Source organism: Corvus hawaiiensis, chromosome 21, assembly GCF_020740725.1.
Source record: "Corvus hawaiiensis isolate bCorHaw1 chromosome 21, bCorHaw1.pri.cur, whole genome shotgun sequence".
Lineage (NCBI taxonomy): Eukaryota > Metazoa > Chordata > Aves > Passeriformes > Corvidae > Corvus > Corvus hawaiiensis.
In genome coordinates this window covers 5,514,771-5,533,351 of record NC_063233.1, presented here as the reverse complement: position 1 = coordinate 5,533,351, position 18,581 = coordinate 5,514,771, and the positions used below count along the sequence as shown (strand labels likewise).

The 18,581-nt window shown below is 46.5% G+C and overlaps 1 protein-coding gene across 1 annotated transcript; it reads left to right on the top strand.

Moving 5' to 3' along the window:
* The first annotated feature begins 1,661 nt into the window (after nt 1-1,661).
* Nucleotides 1,662-18,516, top strand: DOLPP1 (dolichyldiphosphatase 1). Its single transcript, XM_048325270.1, has 8 exons — nt 1,662-1,780; nt 10,067-10,167; nt 11,773-11,857; nt 12,116-12,215; nt 13,043-13,141; nt 14,418-14,546; nt 15,069-15,158; nt 15,627-18,516. The coding sequence occupies exons 1-8, from the start codon at nt 1,705-1,707 to the stop codon at nt 15,661-15,663; spliced, it is 717 nt and encodes a 238-aa protein (XP_048181227.1). The 5' UTR covers nt 1,662-1,704; the 3' UTR covers nt 15,664-18,516.
* The last annotated feature ends 65 nt before the right edge of the window (nt 18,517-18,581 follow it).

The window sequence follows — 18,581 nt, the reverse complement described above, 5'->3', positions numbered from 1 at the left end:
CAGTCTTGTGCAATGAACTGAGCTCCTGCAGTAAATATTTGCTCTTTCTTTCCAAATAATAAGACTTTAATGCTATTTTTCTTCTTGAAATGCCAGGGAGAATGTCAGCTATGAAGAGCTTGTTGAAATTAATGGGATGTAATCGTAATTGAAGCAGGTATATTACAACTGCAGGAAAAGGAGTTTCCTCCTTTTTTGAAATCTTAATTTATGGGATAGAAATCCTGATCCGTGTGCTTTCCTGACACCACTTAAAGGCAACTTCATGCCTGTGTTGATCACTTCTTGCGGGGCTCTTGCCTATTTATTTTTCTGTAAGTTTAATTTTTTTATACTGAATTAACTTTGGTTGGTTGGTCTGAAGGTGGATTTGCCTTCTGAAAGCTTTTCTGTGCAATGCTTTTCCTCAGGCTCCCCAGGTAAGTCTTATTTCTGGGGTCGCATATGGGAACATTCCTTTGGCTTGGTCTTCAAAGTGGGTGATTTTAGTAGTTAAAGGTATTTGGGGGTGAAAAAAAAGTATCACCTGGACCAGGTGTTGCCTGGCATTTGCAGAATCTTTACAGGATTTTCTGCCAGGACTTAAGGAAGAAATTGTTCCCTGTGAGGGTGGTGAGGCCCTGGCACAGGCTGCTCAGAGGAGCTGTGGCTGCCCCATCCCTGGAAGTGTCCAAGGCCAGGTTGGGCGGGGCTTGGAGCAACCTGGGACAGTGGAAGGTGTCCCTGCCCATGGCAGGGGGTGGAACGAGATGACCTTTGAAGTCCCTTCTCAAACAAACCATTCCGAGATTCGATTACTTTATTCCAGGCTTTTATTTTCACGTATGCATGTCCACACGGGAGCTGCTCGTCCTTTACAGAGGTGGTTCCTAAGTGTTATTTAAAAAAATCCAAATGTGCATTTTCAACGGGTCTTGGATGTTATCAGTGAATCACTCCTGTGTGGGGCAAATAGAAATGTGCGCGGGCTAGTGCAGTGATGCTGTGATATAGAGCTGAATGTAGTAACACCCTTTTGAAATGAACGATTCTCATTTAAATGCACATATTACATATTTTTATGGATTTCGGTGTTTTTTTTTTTTTTTTTTTTTTTTTTTTTTCAACAGCTACTAGGGCGGCTGGGGGGTGTGAGGGCAGCACCACAGCGGGAACCCGCGGGCTGTCCCCAGCGGGGTGTGAGGATGTGAGGGAAGCCTGGGCTGTTCCCGCCGGGGTGTGAGGGGAACCTGGAGCAGGTCGCGCCGGGGCGTAAGGATGTGAGGGGAGCTTGGGCCGTTCTCGCCGGGGGTCTGAGGGGAGCCCAGCCCGGCCATTTTCCCGCCGAGCCCCCGCCTCACCGCCCCGCGCCCGCCGCGCCAGCGCCGTCGCTGATTGGCTGAGAACTGGCGCCAGGGCGAGCTGCTGATTGGCCCACCCGCACGGCACCTCTGGCCAATGATGAAACGTCTTGCCGCCCGCCTTTCCTCCGACTGGCTGTGCCGCTCTCTGTGCCCACCCACTACCGGGCCGCGGTGCCGGCAGCCGATTGGCTGAGGCGCTCCCCGGGCTGGATGTTTAATTGGGCGGTGCTGGGCCGCGCGGCGCCTCACCTGCCGCGCGCTACCATTGGCCCGCCGCTCCCCGCGCCCCCGCCCATTGGCCGCACCGCCCCTCGAGAGCGTCCCGATTGGCCGTAGCGGCCCGGCCCGGTATCCGGGTAAGATGGCCGCAGTCGGGGAGTGCTCGCTGCCCGCGCCGTGGCGGCCGGTCTCCCTCACTCACGTCGAGTATCCCGCAGGTAACTCTCCACTTCGCCGCCGCCGGGTCTCCCCGCCGCGCCTCCGCCCGTCGCGGGGCCCTTCCCGCCGCCCTGCGGCGCCGCCGAGGGCCGGGCTGGCGGCTGCCAAATAGTGAGCCATTGAGCAGCAGTGCTGAGGCGGCGGGGCGCGCGTGCGTGCTGGGGGCGGTGAGGCGCTCTGCCAGATATTGAGCCGCGGCGGGAGCGGCGCTGCGCATGCGCGGTGGGGGCTCCGGGTTAGGGTGCTGCGGGGGGGGGGGGACGGGGAAGGGGTCCGGGAATGGGGAGGGGAGCGGGTCCTTCCCGGGGGTCCCGGGGTCGCCCGGCCCTCCATTGCCGCCCTGCCCGCTCCACACCGCAGCCTCGCCTCCCCTGCAGCCCTCTGGCCATGTGTGGTCGCCGCCGGCCTCGAGGCGTGGGTCCCACCCACGGTGTGCAGCTCCCCGCCGCTTCCCCAGCAGCGTGCTGGGGTTGGTGTCACCTCCCTGCTCCGTGTGCTGGGGGTCTGGCTTGGCGTGTCACCGTGCCGGCGGACTCTGGGGCCCCTCGTGGCACCCCAGGGAGCGGGGATGTGGCAGGGTGGCCATGTCCCCGGGGTGCGCTCGGCTGCCACGGGAGTTCGGTGACTGTGCTGGGAGTGGAGGTGGCAGGGTGTCCCTGTCTCAGGCGGGTCTAGTGGCTTTTCTGGGAGCACTTTGGTCAGTCAGCGCCGAGGGAAATGCCCCGAGGACTCCAGTCGCGGGGTGTTTCGTGGCTCAGCTCTTGGCAAGGTGGGTTTGGGTCCTGGCAGCGTTGAGAAGCAATAGGTGCCTGAGTGCAGGATGGGCTGTTCCAGCTGGGACGGATATGATCCACAAAAGTCCTGCACACCACCAGCAGCCCGACCCAGGTGGAATGAATTCCTGGATCTGCCAGTGTTCGAGAGCAAATGGGTCTGTGTTCAGCTGGCAGATGTCTAAACTGTGTCCCATCAGTATCTGTGGTCCTTTGGAGCTCCTCTGGGTGTTTTGTGCTGTACTGGGTTTGGGTGCTTGTTATAATCAGAGATAATAGAAAAATGAAGTGTCGGAGTGTTAGTATTAACCATTTGCGCAAAATCCAAATCTTGTCTAAACACTATTCTCAATATTTCCAGTTCTCCTAGCAAGCCCCCTATTTGCCATGAAGTGTTGCTGTATGTCCTGTTTCAATAGCTGGATTTTAGTTCCTGATGAAAGCTCCTCTCAGTAGTGCAATTCCTAAAGCTTTTAAAGTGCTTAGGGATCTTCTGGATTGAAAGTGCCCATTTAGCTAGGAGACTTGAAATGTGACAACACTGAAAAAATATCTGGCACTGGAGGTATGTTATTTCTTGGCCCTCCCCCTTATGGCTGTTTCATGGTTTTCTGTGATGCTTTATGTGAAATACTGGCATTTCCTTTTCTGTCTTGCATTTTCCTCCACACGGTAAGCTCTTCTGCCATTCCCCTTCTCAAATATATTAATGTGACAGTTTGGGAGAGATGGGGAATAATCTTGCCAGTAGTACTGATATATTCATTTTTGTATCTTATCTCTTTATCTGAACCTGGCAGTATACACAGAGCGTCCTGTGCTCCAGTTGTTGGATTGGTTTGGGAAATGGTGGTGGAAATTGCTGCACAAGGGTTATCTGTCAGATCTTGAACAATGTGACATAACCCGATTATTTTCTCTCTGTGTTGAGAGCCCTTAAACAGGCAAAGGGAGGAGATGATTGTGTGGAGGGGTAAATCACTACCCAGCTTAGGGTTGTATATGGAGGGGATGGGCACTGTGTTTATCTTGGATAAAACATCTATTTATTAAAGCCTTTAAAGTGGAGATAAAGGACTAAAACAGTAAAACAGCCAGAGGTATGAGTTTGTTAATTTATTTTCATAGACTCATTTAGGTTGGAGAAGCCCCTGACATCACAGAGTCCAGCTGTTCCCCCAGCACTGCCAAGGCCACCACTAAACCACGTCTTCAAGTGCCACATTTACACAGCTTTTAAGTCCCTCCAGGCATGGGGAGTCCACCACTGCCCTGGGCAGCCCTGTGCCAGGGCTGGACAGCACTTTTCTGTGAAGAAGCTTTTCCTAATATCCAAGTTAGATGTCCCCTGGTAAAACTTGTGACTGTTTCCTCTCCTCCTGTCCCTGTTTCCTGGGAGCAGAGCCTGACCTGCCTCTGGCTGTACACTCCTGTCCGGGAGTTGTGCAGAGCCAGAAGGTCCCCCCGAGTGTCCTTTTTGCTCTGGGCTGAGCCCCTCCAGCTCCTTCAGCCACTTTGGATGCTCCAGACCCTTCCCCAGCTTCGTTCCCTTCTCTGGATATGCTCCAGCCCCTCAATGTCCCTCTTGTTGTGAGGGGCACAAAACTGACCCCAGATTTGAGGTGGGGCCTTAGCAGTGTCCAGCTGCTGATGGTGTCATCGGTGAACTGTCTGAAAGTGCACTCGATCTCCTTGTCCAGATCATTAATAAAGATATGAAACAGAACCTGCCCCAGAACTGAGCCTTGGGGAACACCTCTGGTGCCCAGCTGCAGCTGGATTTAGCTCCATCCCCTGCCAATCTCGGCCTGTACAGGTTTTTTACCCCAAAAACAGAGCATCCATCAAAGCCATGGGTGCTCTCCAGGAGAGTGCTGTGGGAAGCGGTGTCAAAGGCTTTACTAAGTCAAGGTAGACAACATTTTGGTTTAAAAAACCGACTTGCAGTAAGATAGTAGGTCTGATGCTTTTACCTGGATTTGGGGAAAGTGCTCTTAACTTTATTTAGAAAGCTGTTTACGTTCAGCCTGTGCACATCTAAAGTCCAGGTCCATAAAGCTTCTAGATAATGTATATTTATAAAGTAGTGATGTTGGCAGTGTGCTCAGCACAGTGGAGTTAATGCAGCCTTGTGCTGCTGAGAGGGGTCGGAATGAGAAATAGATCCTGCTTTTACCAACATCAATTATTAAGCTGTCTTGGCATGTCATGCACTGCTCCGTGGCAAACAGCTTCGTCTCTTGGCTGATCCCAGAGGCTGCTGAGCCACTGTGGCAACTGCCTCTGGAAATCTCACATCTTTAAAGATTTCCAGTGCAGAACTGCTGCCACCCCAGCTTTCATCTGCCACGGGTGACAGTCCCACTCTCTGGGACCGGGTCAAAAGCTGTCACTGCTGATTTATGCCTGGCAGACAAAGCCTGGATTTGGGCTTCTTCTTCTAATTGTGAAAGGGAGAGGTGTCTCCAGAAGGGTGCTCCCTGTCCTGATCTAATGTTTCCTTATCAATAGTGGTACATCAAATCCATCTGTAGTTGCTTGTGTGGCTGCACAGCTCTCCTGGGCTTTCTGTGATGTCCACTTAGAGCAAATAAATGAGAAACAGCAGATGAACACTGTGGTAATCAACTGCAGACTGGTCTGAGGAATGGAATCTTGGAGACCTGACTGAAATACTACCCACAGGGAATGCTAGGCTTAAACATAGGGAGAAAAAAAACCAGCCATGGCAGTGCTGCCTGGGTGTGCTGAAGCACGCTTCTGCAGAGGACAGCCTGTAAAAATATCATCCTGATGGTGCTTTCAGAATTTTTTGATCCTGGAGCATTTCATATTAGCAGTTCTGCTTTGGTGAGACCAAGGAATGATCTGGCATAGTGTCAGGTTGCTGGCAGGTAGGCAGGAATAATCCTTCTTCCCTATGTCCTTCCAGTAATGAGCTGGTGATTGCATCAGGACTGTTAAGTCCTTTGATGGATGTATAAAAGCTGTATGTCTAATTGCTCTTTGAATCCATTTCCGCTTTGGATCTCACAGTATCTTTGGCACTGGGCTTTGTAGCTTAATGTGGTTGTTGTTTCTTTTCTGTTTTTAAGTCTACTGCTCAGTAGTTTCATCAAACACTCTCTCATGTGCAGTGAGAGGCAGCAATTGTTTGCTGTCAATTTCTCCATATAATTCATGACTTTATAGAACTGTTGTATCATCTGTTTTCCTTTTTCAGCTGAAAATCTGATTTATTTGATGTTTTCTGAATGGCTACTGTCACATACTTATCTTTGTCCCCATTCTATTTGCCTTTTCTGTGTGTACTCTCCCATTTTAGCTGGTGACACCAGAATTGCATAATAAATTTTTGTAGTGCTGTAACAGTATCTTCTGTTGAGCTTTTTAAAATGTTCTTCTTGCCTTTTTGACTGCTGCAGAGCACTGGATGCTCCTCTGAAGGTATTGGCACACACTAAGTGTGAGGGTTTTTGTTTGATAACAACTGAACTAAATCCTGTCATGTCATGAGTATAATTAGGGTTGTTTTTTCCCGTATGCATTGCTTTGCATGGGATGACTTTGTGCTGCAGACTTAAAACTCGTCTTCAGGGACTTCCTGTCTGTAGGGTGAGTTTCACTGGAGAAACACTGAGTTCCTGGTTTGTTTGGGTTTTTTATTATTATTTGGAGAAAAGAAAGAAAACTTCCTCTCTTTGGTGCAGCTGGGATTCTTAGAGCTCTGAGACTTTCTGGACCTCCTCACACGGGACAAATTCTTTAAGGAGAAACCTGGTGTGCCTGACCTTTTCTCTGCAAAATGACAGAAAATATTCCCATTTTCCCAGTTTCTCCAGGATGTTTCCTACAGCCAGGCAGAGTTGGAGGGACATGTGTGCAGAATCATTCTGTGGGTGAAGAGGTTCAAAGGTGCTGGTGCTGTGTCTGTGTTTTGGCTCGGCAGTTCTTGTTGCCGTTCAGTGTCAGCACATGCAGCTCCTATAGGAATGTTTGTTCTGATAACCCTCCTGTGATTTTGTGCAGTGGGAACTCACAAGTCAGGGCTCATTCCAAGAGCTAAGCAATATCTCTTGGAAGAAGCAGATCCCACTCTTGTTTGGCTGCTTTAATGCAGGGTTTATGTTTAATCTCCCTGCAAAAGTTATGTCTGATTCCTGCCTTTATGCCATAATTTAAAGCCTCCTGCAGATATTTTTGCTGTCCCACAGCTCGTGTTATGGAGATATGCACAAGCAGAGGAAATGACTCTTTTATATCATGAATGTTTAGTGATGAATATGCCCATGACACACGTACACTGCATGTTGTCTGTTCAAATTGCACACATGGACTTAGCCAAGAACACACAACCAGTGGCAGTGCCACAAATAGATCCTTCAATAGGAAGTGGCGGTGGCAAAGCTCAGTCTTGTGGTAGGATGTGGTTGGGGGCTGTTGATTCACATTTTTACATCCTATACAGGTTAAGTAGATGTGGTGAAGCTCAGATATTTCCACTGACAGGATGCTGGGTAAAATGTTGAATTGGAGCAGAAGTAGATGCTGAATGAAGGCTGAAAAAAATAGTGTGTGTCTGAGCTATGTATAGTGCTGCACGTACTTATCTCTTGGCTGCCCAAAAATGAGGTAGCTGCATCCTTTATTTTTGCTTTTTGAGCTCCAAATAATGTCCAGGGAAAGCTGGACTTCCAAAAAGCAAAATTTAAAACTAAATGAAACCCAAGATGTATATTAAGTAGAGTCTCCTTTTGCATTTTTGCAGAGATTTTTGTCTCTCTTCCTACTGGTCGGAGGAACTGCTTTAAAATTCCCAACTTTAGTAAATTAAAGGAAAATTAATTTTTTTAAAAAAAGGGACGGGTGCTGCTTGCTAGATCTGGCTGGACTTTCAACTGTGGCTCTCCTGCACGTCTCCTTTCCCTGGGAATAAGTCTCGGAGTGCACTGGAGCGTGAGAGGAGACAGGAGTGACAGAAGTAATCACGCTCCAAGGCCCCTGGAGCACTGCGCGCTGAGCAGCGCTGGCCTTTTCTCTCAGAGCTCACTTTGCCTCCTCCACTGGGGATTTCCAGTCCTTTCAGGGCTGCTTTAGTCACTGCAGCTCTGCCTTGAGCTGCTGATCCAGCGGGTCTGTTTGTGATGGCATTAGTGTGTTCCTGGGGCAGCTCCAGTGCTGCCTTCAGCTAGTGCCCAGCTGTTTATTTGCCTCCTCCCGTAGAAAAAGTGGCTTCAGAATGTGACTCTGTTTAATTGCCATTAGCCACGGGAACATGAAGTATTATTAGGGATATCTGCTCTGTTTTAAATGGACAGCTAAAATATTTGAGGAGCTTTTATGTTAAGATTGAGTAAAGGGCTCGGTGCCTGTAGGCACATCTGGGAGTGATGGTGTCTGGTTCCCCACTCAGGTGTGGGTTGTGTGCCTGTGAAGTCGGAGTGATTTGATTGATTTGGAATGTTATCACGTAACATAACAGAGGATTTTGAGTTTGCTACTGCTGATCCTATTTAAATTAAAAGACTACTTGCTTAAGTACCTTTTCACCATCTGCACAAGAAATAGAACCCCCTGAGAAGATAAATAATCTGGTTTGGTTTCTGCTTGACAAAATTATGGCTTTTCGTCTGGAAGCGCTAAGCCTTTATGTACCGTGGATTAACAGAGTGAATGATCTGAAACATGGTGATCTCTTGATGATGAGCTCTCTTCATTTGGTAATGCTGGAATTGAGACTATTGGAAAGTATTCCTAAGGCTTTCAGGATAGTTTAATTGTCTCTTGACAAGGTGGCTTGTCTCATGAATTCCCTCATCATTGATGACAAAATTCATTTTGTTGAGAGTTTGTGATTTATGTAAAACCATAAGGGGCTTGACTCTCTATTGCCAGGTAACTGGTACTGTTACTTACTTCCCCTTTATGTTACCATAATCCATTGCTTTGATAGCATTTGGAACACACCTGATGCAAGACAAACCTGCCATATGGAGCAAGAAAAGTTTCAAATTCGGAGTATTTCAACGCTTTTCAAGTTAAAACCAAAGTAGAACCTCACTTCAGTGGAAACCCAGTGTACTTGGGGGTTTTGTCCTCCAAATCTTCTCATTTCACCTAACTCCTGCTAATAATCCTTGCTGATGATGTTGCTGGTTCCCAAATTTAACTCAGAGTTTGGAATTCCAGAGGCTTCCATGCACTATGCCTGATGTAACCCCAACTATGTGGCAATAACAACAGCAGCATGAACTTTGTTGTAAAGGGGCAATAACTTCTTTTTCATCAGTTCCAGCACTCAGAGGCTGAGGTTAAAGTCCTTTTCACCAAGTGCTGCTTTGAAATGTGGGTGTGTGGGCTGGGGAGACTCAGTATCTTGCAGTGGAATTGATCTAGGAATGAGTCCAGTGCTCAGCCTTGCAGAGGCATCCTGTTTCCTTTTGAGAGGAGGGAAGGAGGACAAATTTATGTGGGGGCTGATCCTTTTGTGCTCAGTGATGGGATGGAGAGAGTCTGGTCTCTGAGAACCAATACAAAAACTACCCATCTCTTCTGTTGCTCCTGGGTTCATACAGCGAGTTTGTGGGGACTTCTGTATTTAAAGAGTCTCTGGCAGACAGTTCTTGCTCTTCTGATATGAATTGGTGATCTTGGAGCAAAATTACTCTGATAATTTTTTGTTTCCTTGGAATCTGTGCTGACATCTTTTCTCCAAATACTTCTGTATGTGTCTCTTTTCTGGGAATAGAGGCAAGAGAAACTTGGATCAAAATGCACAGCTGCTCCTTATTGTTGCTGCTCACTTCTGTGTCTGTTGTAGTTCAGGATAAAGGTTTTGAGGGACCTTGTGACCTCTCTGAGGTCCCATTGCTACTGCCTGATTCTCGCTGGGGGATAACTAGACTGTTAATTATTTGGGTTGGAGGCCCAAATCCCCTTCTGTGTGCTACAAGTGGGCTACTGGTTAAAAATGCAGAGCCTCCTTTATTTCCCTGACATCGCCTGCTATGTTTAGCTATTTATTTCCTTCCCATTTTGTTAATGCTAGTGTTCGTGCAGACACATGGTGAGACAGATTAGGAAGCTGATCCAGCTGAAAACTAACCCATTTTAGTGAGGGAGTGGGAAAGGATTTGTTTGGGGATTGTTTGATGGCACAGAGAGGAAATAGGAACGAGGGGAAGGGAAAGATGCTGCCTCTTTTACAGCAGCCTGTGCTTATGTTGGATTAAAGTGGCTCTGGGCCCACACCCATGGTTATTGTTGTAAATTGGGTGGCAGTAATCTCTGCTGAACGATTCCAGGCTCCTTTCATCCCTGATTTTGAACCCGCTTGGAAGCACTGCTGTCTCCCTGCCTCGGCTCCTCTGTCACTGGAACAGGGGGACTTGGCTGCAGTGCTGAGTTTGCCCCTCTGCTCTGTGCTCCAGGTCTCTGACTGACCCACGCTGTGGTGGCAGGCAAGTACCTGTGAAGTTCAAACTGATTGGTTTCTCTTGTTTGTTTCCCCAGGTGATTTCTCTGGCCAGCTTTTAGCTTATTTGAGTCTTGGTCCAATATTCATTATTGTTGGCTTTGTAACACTCATCATATTCAAGAGAGAGCTTCACACGGTGAGTCCTTCTCTCCCTTCCCAGCCTCTCCTTATGACAAAATTCTTTTCCTTTGTCACCTGGGGCTCCTGTATTCACACTTCTTTTTCTCTCTATAAGGAGCAAGCTTAGGAAAGGCATCTTCCTGTCAGGGAACAGCAGGAGACACTTAGCACCTGTACGAGGTTAAAAGGCTGCTCAGCCTTTGCCGACTTCTCTGTTACTCTGTGCTGCGTTTTGGACATTATCTGTCCAGAACCATCAAGGGAGATGTCTGAGGAAGTACAGAATGCTGTTGCAGAGTAGGGAACACTCCCAAGATCCAGGAGGATCATAGCACTGGGCAGCATATGCAGGAAATGATGTGTGTAACACAGGAGGATGCACTTTCTTTGAACTCCTGAGGCAGAAAAGGGGTTAAAAAATAAAACCTACAGCTTTCCAAGGGAGTGTATCTGTCTTTAAGGGCTGCTTTTCAAATGTGAGTTGAATACCAGGGGCAGAAGAGACTTATTTCTGTCCAAATTCTTATAATGCTTTCTATCTGCTCTGCCAGGTAGTTGGGAATCAGTGTCATGGATCAACTCCCTATAGGTCGTATAAACCTCTAGTAACATTTGCCCTCAGTAAACAGATAAAACAGGAGCCACTGAAAGGATTTTGACAGCACATTTCAAATGTAGGGCCACAGGGTCCTGGGAAGCAGTGGCCCAAGGGACCTGGGAATAGGGCTTTTAACTAGGAAAGGCAGCTGTTTGCTTTTGGTAACTCAAAGGTTTTGTGTTGGCCCAAAAGAGAGACCAAGCCAGAGTAACTATTGCACGGGTTTATAGGTTTCTGAATACAGGAACTTGTTTGGTGTTGGTAATGAGACAAGTGTTGAGATTGATTCCCAGATCTTCATGTGGGAGATCACCACTGGGCTGGAGAGAGATACTGGCTGACTTGCAGCAGCCTGATCTGTGGCTCAGGATGTGGAGTGAAAATTTGCTTCATCACGTGGAATGGGACTGAGTGTTAAGGAGGCAGAGTGTCATCACCAGCTGGGAATTTGATCACAGCAGCAGGACTAATTTAGGGGAGGTGTATGAACTGTGGAGTTGAAGAGTAAAAATAAGTGCTGCCAGGTCTGGCTTAGCTCAGAACGTGAATTCATCTTAGACTGAAGACAGCAGCTTCAAGATGAAAATACTCATAGAGGGAAAAGCCAGAAAGCCTAAAAAGTCACCTTTGTTTTAAACTATTTACCCAAATAGCAGTGTCTGCACTCCCCCTGTTGGTCATTGGGAAAAGCCAATTCCCGAAAACCTGCCCTATTAAAAAGGTCACTTTCTGCACTTGCTGGTGCAAGGTGCTGGCAGAAGTGCCCTACTGTGTCATTTTTGTCTTTCTGTGTATCAGCTGCTGAAAAGCTGCATATACACAATGTGTTGCCAAATAGAAAGTGAGCTGAAAAGAAATGCTTTCCTTCCTCAGGTATAGAATTTGGAAGCCGTTGGTTTTAACTCTAGTAGTGAAAAAAGAAAATTAGAAACATAATGTTTGGGGTTTTGTCAACAGAGAGAGAGAGCCTGGTAAGTAGATGGATCTTTTAGAGGGGGTGACACAGCTGTCTTGCCTTCACAGATCTCTTTCTTGGGAGGGCTGGTGTTCAACGAGGGAGTGAACTGGTTAATAAAAAATGTAATCCGGGAGCCTCGGCCATGCGAAGGTAGGGTATGGACCATGAGTGTGGTGGTGTCAGGGGAGTTTTGGGTGGAATGCTGACTGTGGGGGGTTAGAGGGGTTTTCCCCCTTTGCCTCATGTTGACTGTGGATGTTTGGGTGTAAAAAGGCTGGCAGAGCCACCTGAGCAGGGACGCGTCCTGTGAACTCTGTGCGTGCTCCAGCAGCGTGGTCTGGCTTCACATCTGGAATGTTCCATCTGCTGACTATACCTTGATCATATTCTTTCTTCTTCTCTTCCCAGAAGCCCATTCAACAGTGACCACAAAATATGGGATGCCGTCCAGCCACTCCCAATTCATGTGGTTTTTCTCTGTCTATTCCTTTCTGTTCCTTTATTTAAGGTAAAAATTCCAGGTCAGGTTATGGCTGTTAATATGTTGAAACACCTGAAATGGGTGGCTCCCTTGCTGGGTGCCACTTGAGTGGGATAATGGAATTAAATCTGAGGACCTGCACAATTTATTGTGGCTTGGGTGGGATTGGAGCATGTCTGTCTCAATCTGAATGTAGGGCTGGAGTTACCATGGCTGAAAACTGGAGTGTGTGAGTGGGCTTCCTTTTACCTGTCAGAGTAAAGGTCTCCCAATTTTCTTTTTCTAAGCTGTGATGTTGCCCCAGTGTGAGGGAAGAGGTGGGGGATAGGGAGGAGAAATGAAGAGCTCCTTTCTCATTTTTTCTCAGTTTCAGTGGGGTTATCTACAGTCTGTTGGGTAATACCAGCTGTCCACTTGCATGACTTTTTAGTTCACCTCCCTTACCAAGGACTGGGTTTACCTGCTGTACTTTAACAAAATTCTTGCTGGGGCATGGCTTTGTCTTGTGGCTGTATGTGTGGAGTAAGACAAAACTCACAGTTCCTCCTGGCTCTGTGGGCGATGGAGGGACTCTGATGTCTTGGCTCCCTGTTGCATATGCTCAGCACATGCCTCTCACATCAGTGTGAGCATCCTGCCTTCCATCACAGCAATCCCTGTTCACAGCTGGAGAGACACATGTGTGGTGTCCTGGCTGCTCTTTAACTGCTGCCAGTGGGACAGATTGCTGCTGGGATGGGATTGAGCTGCCCGTGACCCCACTGGAGTAGAGCTTTCCTAGGGTTTCAGAGGGAGAGAGAGGTCAGGACTTTTCAGTTCCCTGCCCTGTGCTAATGGCTCTCCATCTCTTTCAGAATGCACCAAACAAACAATGCGAGGTTTCTGGATTTACTATGGCGACATGTGCTGTCCATCTGCCTCGTCACAGTGGCTTTGCTAGTCTCATATAGTAGGTATGGAGCAACTGTTTGTCTTCTGCTCTCATACAGCCCCGTGGCCTGTCCCAGCCAGCCACCCTGGCATTCTTTATCCTGCCTTTCCCACCTGATTCTCCGCTGGGCTGTACGAGTCAGAGCTTTGTAGAAGCATTGCCATGAGACCCAATAAACAAAGGTGCTACGTGTGTGGTGCTTCACAGAAGCATTTGTAAAACCCCAAACCAGCTGAGCTTGTGCCAGTTCCCCATGGGCTCCACTGCCATGCTCCAGCCTTGCTGCCTCGCCCTTTCCAGCACTGATCATGGAAGCATTGCCCCGTGCCTTGGCACACCAGCATCTGCGGCATGTGGATCGCTACAGTTGATCAGTCCCATTGTTTTGCTTGAGCATTAGTTAATCAAAACATTTATAGCTGTTTGGCTTGCAAGGTTTAGTTGTATTAAGATGAATAAAGAAAATGGAACTTTGATCATGCATTTTTTTTCTCTTTAGTAGATTAAATGTAAAGTGAGCTCCAGTGATTGGAAAAACAGACAAATTCGAGCTAGAAATAGGGTCACATTTTCCACAGGAAAGTAATTACCTGTTGGCACAGTTGACTGTGCACTACAGCTGATTACTTGCTACTAATTATTTTAAAATTCTGACAGGACAAATTTGTCAGAGGTATATGGTCTAATTAAAACAAAATTAGAGGAAATCAAGTGGCCTGTGTTAGACAGAGGGTCAGATAAGATGATCAGAATGATATATGGGCGAAAAGAATTTTGATCGTAGCTTGTGCACACATATAACAGGCCAACAGTGCAGCTCTGAGTGGCTGCAGTCACAGTGAGCACACTGGTCATGCAGCCTCTGTGCCTGTCACATTGGAGAGCAGCAAAATCACACAAAAAAAAATGCTGTCCATGTTCTTAAAAGCCTTTAAGCCCCAGCTTTGGTGGCCTGGAGGGGACTCGTCCTGTTACGGCCTTTGGAAAAAGTCTCTTGTGGGAACTAACAGTATTAGTTCTTCAGCTGATCCAAAGATGGATGAAGGAGAATGTGGAGGGTTATTGAGTTAAGCTCAGACTAGAAGAGCTCCAAGTTGAAACTGCTGTAGCAGGGAAGAATTTTTCCCAGTTTCTTCCCCCCACTATTTTTGCCAGCTTTTTACTGAAAAAAGACACCCACTTTTAACATCTGGAGGGTAATTTGCTCACACCGTCTGTGGGTCCCGTGACACCTCAGCTCCTGAGTCTTTCCTCCTGTTGTTTTAAGCCTGTCTGGTGACTCTTCTCTTCCACTGCAGGGTTTATTTGCTTTACCACACCTGGAGCCAAGTCCTATATGGAGGTGTGGCAGGAAGCATCATGGCCATAGCCTGGTTTGCCTTCACACAAGAGATCCTAACTCCCCTCTTCCCGAGGATAGCTTCGTGGTAAATCTCTTTATTCTGTGGAGGTTTGTTATGGATGTTGGAAATGAGAATTCCTGGGCTCTGTCCCAGTTTTGCATACTGGCTGTTGTGTAACCTACTTTGTTCCTCCATGTTTTCTTGTGCATGCATATATACAAAGGATGACGTGTCCTTGATAAGGGTGGGGAAGAGGGAATTCGATCAACTGCTACATTTTGTAAAGCCCTACTAAAGCTGTGAGGTGTGGCAGAGTGCTGGAGGAGCTTTGCAAGATGAACAGCAGATCTTTCTTAATGAATGTCTAATGACCTAGTAAAATTGCAGAGCCATTTACATGCAATATAGTCTGGAAATATGGTATAAGGAAAGAAGAATAAGTTTTTGATTAAATATAACAAAGAATCCTTTTCCCAGCCCGAAGTGATAAAATAGTACTGTTAACTAGAGCAGGTTTTGTGCTTTTTTTTTTTTTTTTTTTAAATCAAAATTGCAGTGGAGAAAGTCTAATTATTTCCCCCTTTCCACCACATTGTCTGTTTTCAGGCCAATTTCAGAGTTCTTTTTAATCCGAGATACCAGCCTCATTCCTAACATCCTGTGGTTTGAATACACAGTCACGAGAGCAGAAGCAAGGTAAGTTCTGTTGGGAGTGGAGGAGCGGTTGCTGCTCTGACCTTTTGGATGCAGTTATTAAATAATTTTCTGATATGTAGCTGATAATTTTCAGCTGCTGTGGGTAGAATAGCTTGGAGGAAAGAAACAGCAAGTTGTTAATGGCTGCACCTGAAAGGTGAGTGCGGAGAGGAAGTGATCCAAGAATTTAATCTCATTTAAGTAGCATTTCAGCTCCCTGGCCTGTGGTTTTTGCAAGCAGTTGTTTATAATCTTGTGTCCACATGTGAGCTTGTGTACACTGAAGATGGGGTGGATGTTCTGGAAGCGTGGAGAGTGGGAAGGGCTGATCTGCCTGGTGGGTATGGCACAGGCACTTCAGTTTTGTGTGCCTTACTTTAATCCTGCTGTATTTCCCCCCTGGTTTGTTGCAGCCTCCTGGGATGGGGTTGGGGTTGCCGTGTCACCTGTGCCTGTGTTGCCTTGCAGGAACAGACAGCGCAAGCTGGGTACGAAGCTCCAGTGACCGGGAACGTGGGGACCAGGGCGCGTTTTAACGGAGACAGACAAGAGCAGAGACCTGGGAGCAGCAAGGAGCCTTTTAACAGACGGACCAAAGGAACAGGCAGGGACCATACCCAAAACCTGAAAGCCTTTGCTCTGCTTTAGCAGCTAAGCTGGATGCTCCCTGATGCATGTGGGACCGTGCAGGAGTAGAAACTCATTTTGAACACAGATGCACATGGTTGGATGTACCATCGTGTCTACGTCAGGGGAGGGGGGAGAAAATGCCTGGTGTCGTGTTCGGGGGAGGGAAAACCAAAAATGAATCCTTTCTGTGACTTTTTTTTTCAGCATGAAATATACACACTATTTATTTATTTTTTTAAATGGAACTATTGTTTATAGGGTGGGTGAGGCATTGATTGTGTGTTTTGTTTTTTTTGCCTTTTTTTTTTTTTGTTTGGGTTTGTTTTTTTTTTTTGGAAGAAGATGACAAAACTAATCTCAAGTTGATCATGTTTAATTAGGGCTTTTAATTCTTACAAACTTCTTAGGAGGGAGGGGAACTAGGATGGGGTGACCTAGACAGAAGGGAGAGGAAGACTTTCCTTTCTGCAGTCAGTCTGGGAGATCAAAATCAATTCCAACTGTACTTTGTACAGACAGAAAGACAGACTATAAATATCTGATTTTTAACACTAGTGACAGTTCTGCAGGGAAGCCTGCACTGATACCAATTAAGGGGAGTGTGTGTGTAAAACAAAGGAAAAACACAAATATACTGACTCTTATTTTTTTTCCACTGCTGCTCCTGTTGTGTAATTAGCAAGAGTGTCCTTCTCAGAATCTCTTCTAGGTGGCAAGATTATCATACATATCTCACATTTATTCCATCTCTTCCTTTATACTTTTATTACCTCAGGGTTGCTGTGATCTGTACAGCTTTTGTTGTACTGAGTGTGCTGAGGGCACTGGGAAGCCCGTTGGTTATAAGCAGTGCTGTGTTCCAGTAAGAGTCAGCCCAAAGCCTTACAAAATTCAGTTGCTGGTCTCTGTCTTAAGCACTGGATTTTTTTTTTTTTTCTGTAAAGCTTAAGGGAGGGATTTTTAAGAATGAACACAGTGACAACCACAAATGAACAACAAGGCAAATGACTAATAACTAGCTCAGCTGCTCTCTGAATTATTCCTTGAAGAGTCCTGTTAGACTCCATCCGTGAGCTCCAAGTAGCAGAGGCTCTTGCCAGTTATCACAGTAGCTTGGTTGGGGTTCTGCAGCTATAACCTTGAATGCTGAACTCCTACAAGCAAATTTTGCTTTCCATCCTTCTTCCATTCTGATTCTCCGTCTGGCCAGTGGCGCTCTGGATGCTGTGTCTGTGTGGGAGTGTGCCTGCCATCTCTGTGTGCTGGTGATGCCTACGACCTCTGTGACCCATGAGTTGACCTGGCAAGGGCTATACTCGAAGTGCTTCAGGGCTGTGCATGGACACTTTCTGTATTTCTAGTATATAATGCAGCAGTTCAAGTGTAACTACAGAGAAGTATTTATTCAAAGCACAATTGACTTGAACTTTCACAGATAAAGGACAGCTTCTGAACTGGCTCAAAGGTCATCGGTGTGCCTTCGATGCAGTCATGAGCAGAGGTAAAATGACTGTCACATCTCAGTCTTGCTGCCTGTTTTACTATCTCCACTTTAATCAGACTCCTGCATTATAAAGCTGCTTGAAGTGAGTTTTTTTTCTGTTCATCTTGGTTTTGTTTTTTTTTTTTAAGTTTTCATGTGTGCCTGTTGCTATAGGAGTTTGTGTGTTTGTGTGGAGTGGGAGCTGCTGTTGGACACCCAGAGTGTTAACTGTAGAAAGTGATCCCGATCCAGGAGATCAGGAATAAAGGCTGTTTAAATTTGTGTTTAAATAGCTATGGGTAGTAAATTAACTGTTTTCAGTTGTTACAGCAAGTATAGGTACACATTTTTAAAGAACTGTTTAGTACTTGCATAACATGAGCAATCCTGTAACATCTAAAGGACCTGAGCACTGGATCTGCTTTGAAGGTGCATCATAATAAAGAGGCATCTTGCAGCTTTCACAAGGACATTTGATCTGACTTAGACCAGCTCTGTTGGGATGAGAGAGGACATCAGACAGGTCCCGTGACATGGTGGTACCATGTGTTTCAGTTTGAAAACTGGTACTGATCACTGACATCTTGTAAAACCATTCATTTTATCTTTATCTCTTGTAAGGGAACTTACAAAGCCAGAAGAGAGATCACACCTCTCTTCCCCAAGGCTGCTGAAAGAGTAGATTTTTTCTAGGAGTGGCTTAGCACTTCCCCAGCCTCTCGAGCTGTTATGACAGACTGCTGGAAAAAAGAAATATGGAAACACCTATTGAGCATAGGGAAGAGGGTTCATCTCCTCATGGAGAGCAGTGCAGTGTAAAAAGCTGTTCCATTTCATGTTGGTTTCAAACCCAAGCTTCCTACAGTAATTCTTAGGAGTGAGGGAGAGGATGAAGAGCTCTTGTAAGACACTGTAATAAACTCTCCTCTGTTTTCTGTGAGTTGTTTGTAATCTGCATCTTCTGCCTACTTTTGCTGTACCTTTTCAGAAGCCTTTGCAATACTTGATATACAGTAGAAATTCCTTAGTGATTCCATGGATTTTCTTAACTAAATGGTGCTGTGCAGGAAAAAGATTTGAGCTCTGCCTTATTATCCTATACTTGTATGAAGTCTCCTGCCACTAGTTTTCTGAAATGGAGTATTTTCTTTGGAATATGTGGCTTTGCAAGCAGATGCTTTCCCTTCCTCCCCTGTACTGAAGGGGGCTGGATGGAGATGTGACAATAAAAGGAAGGTGACAGAATGCTGTGGTTCACTGTTCTTGCTGTTCCCACACAAACATCCTCCCAATAAGGGCAGTTATATAAC

Excerpts from the sequence above, each read along its gene's own strand:
- DOLPP1 (XM_048325270.1), top strand. The coding sequence starts at position 1,705 with ATGGCCGCAGTCGGGGAGTGCTCGCTGCCCGCGCCGTGGCGGCCGGTC. Across the intron at positions 10,168-11,772 it reads TCAAGAGAGAGCTTCACACG|ATCTCTTTCTTGGGAGGGCT; the intron begins GTGAGTCCTTCT and ends TTGCCTTCACAG. Across the intron at positions 11,858-12,115 it reads GGAGCCTCGGCCATGCGAAG|AAGCCCATTCAACAGTGACC; the intron begins GTAGGGTATGGA and ends TTCTCTTCCCAG.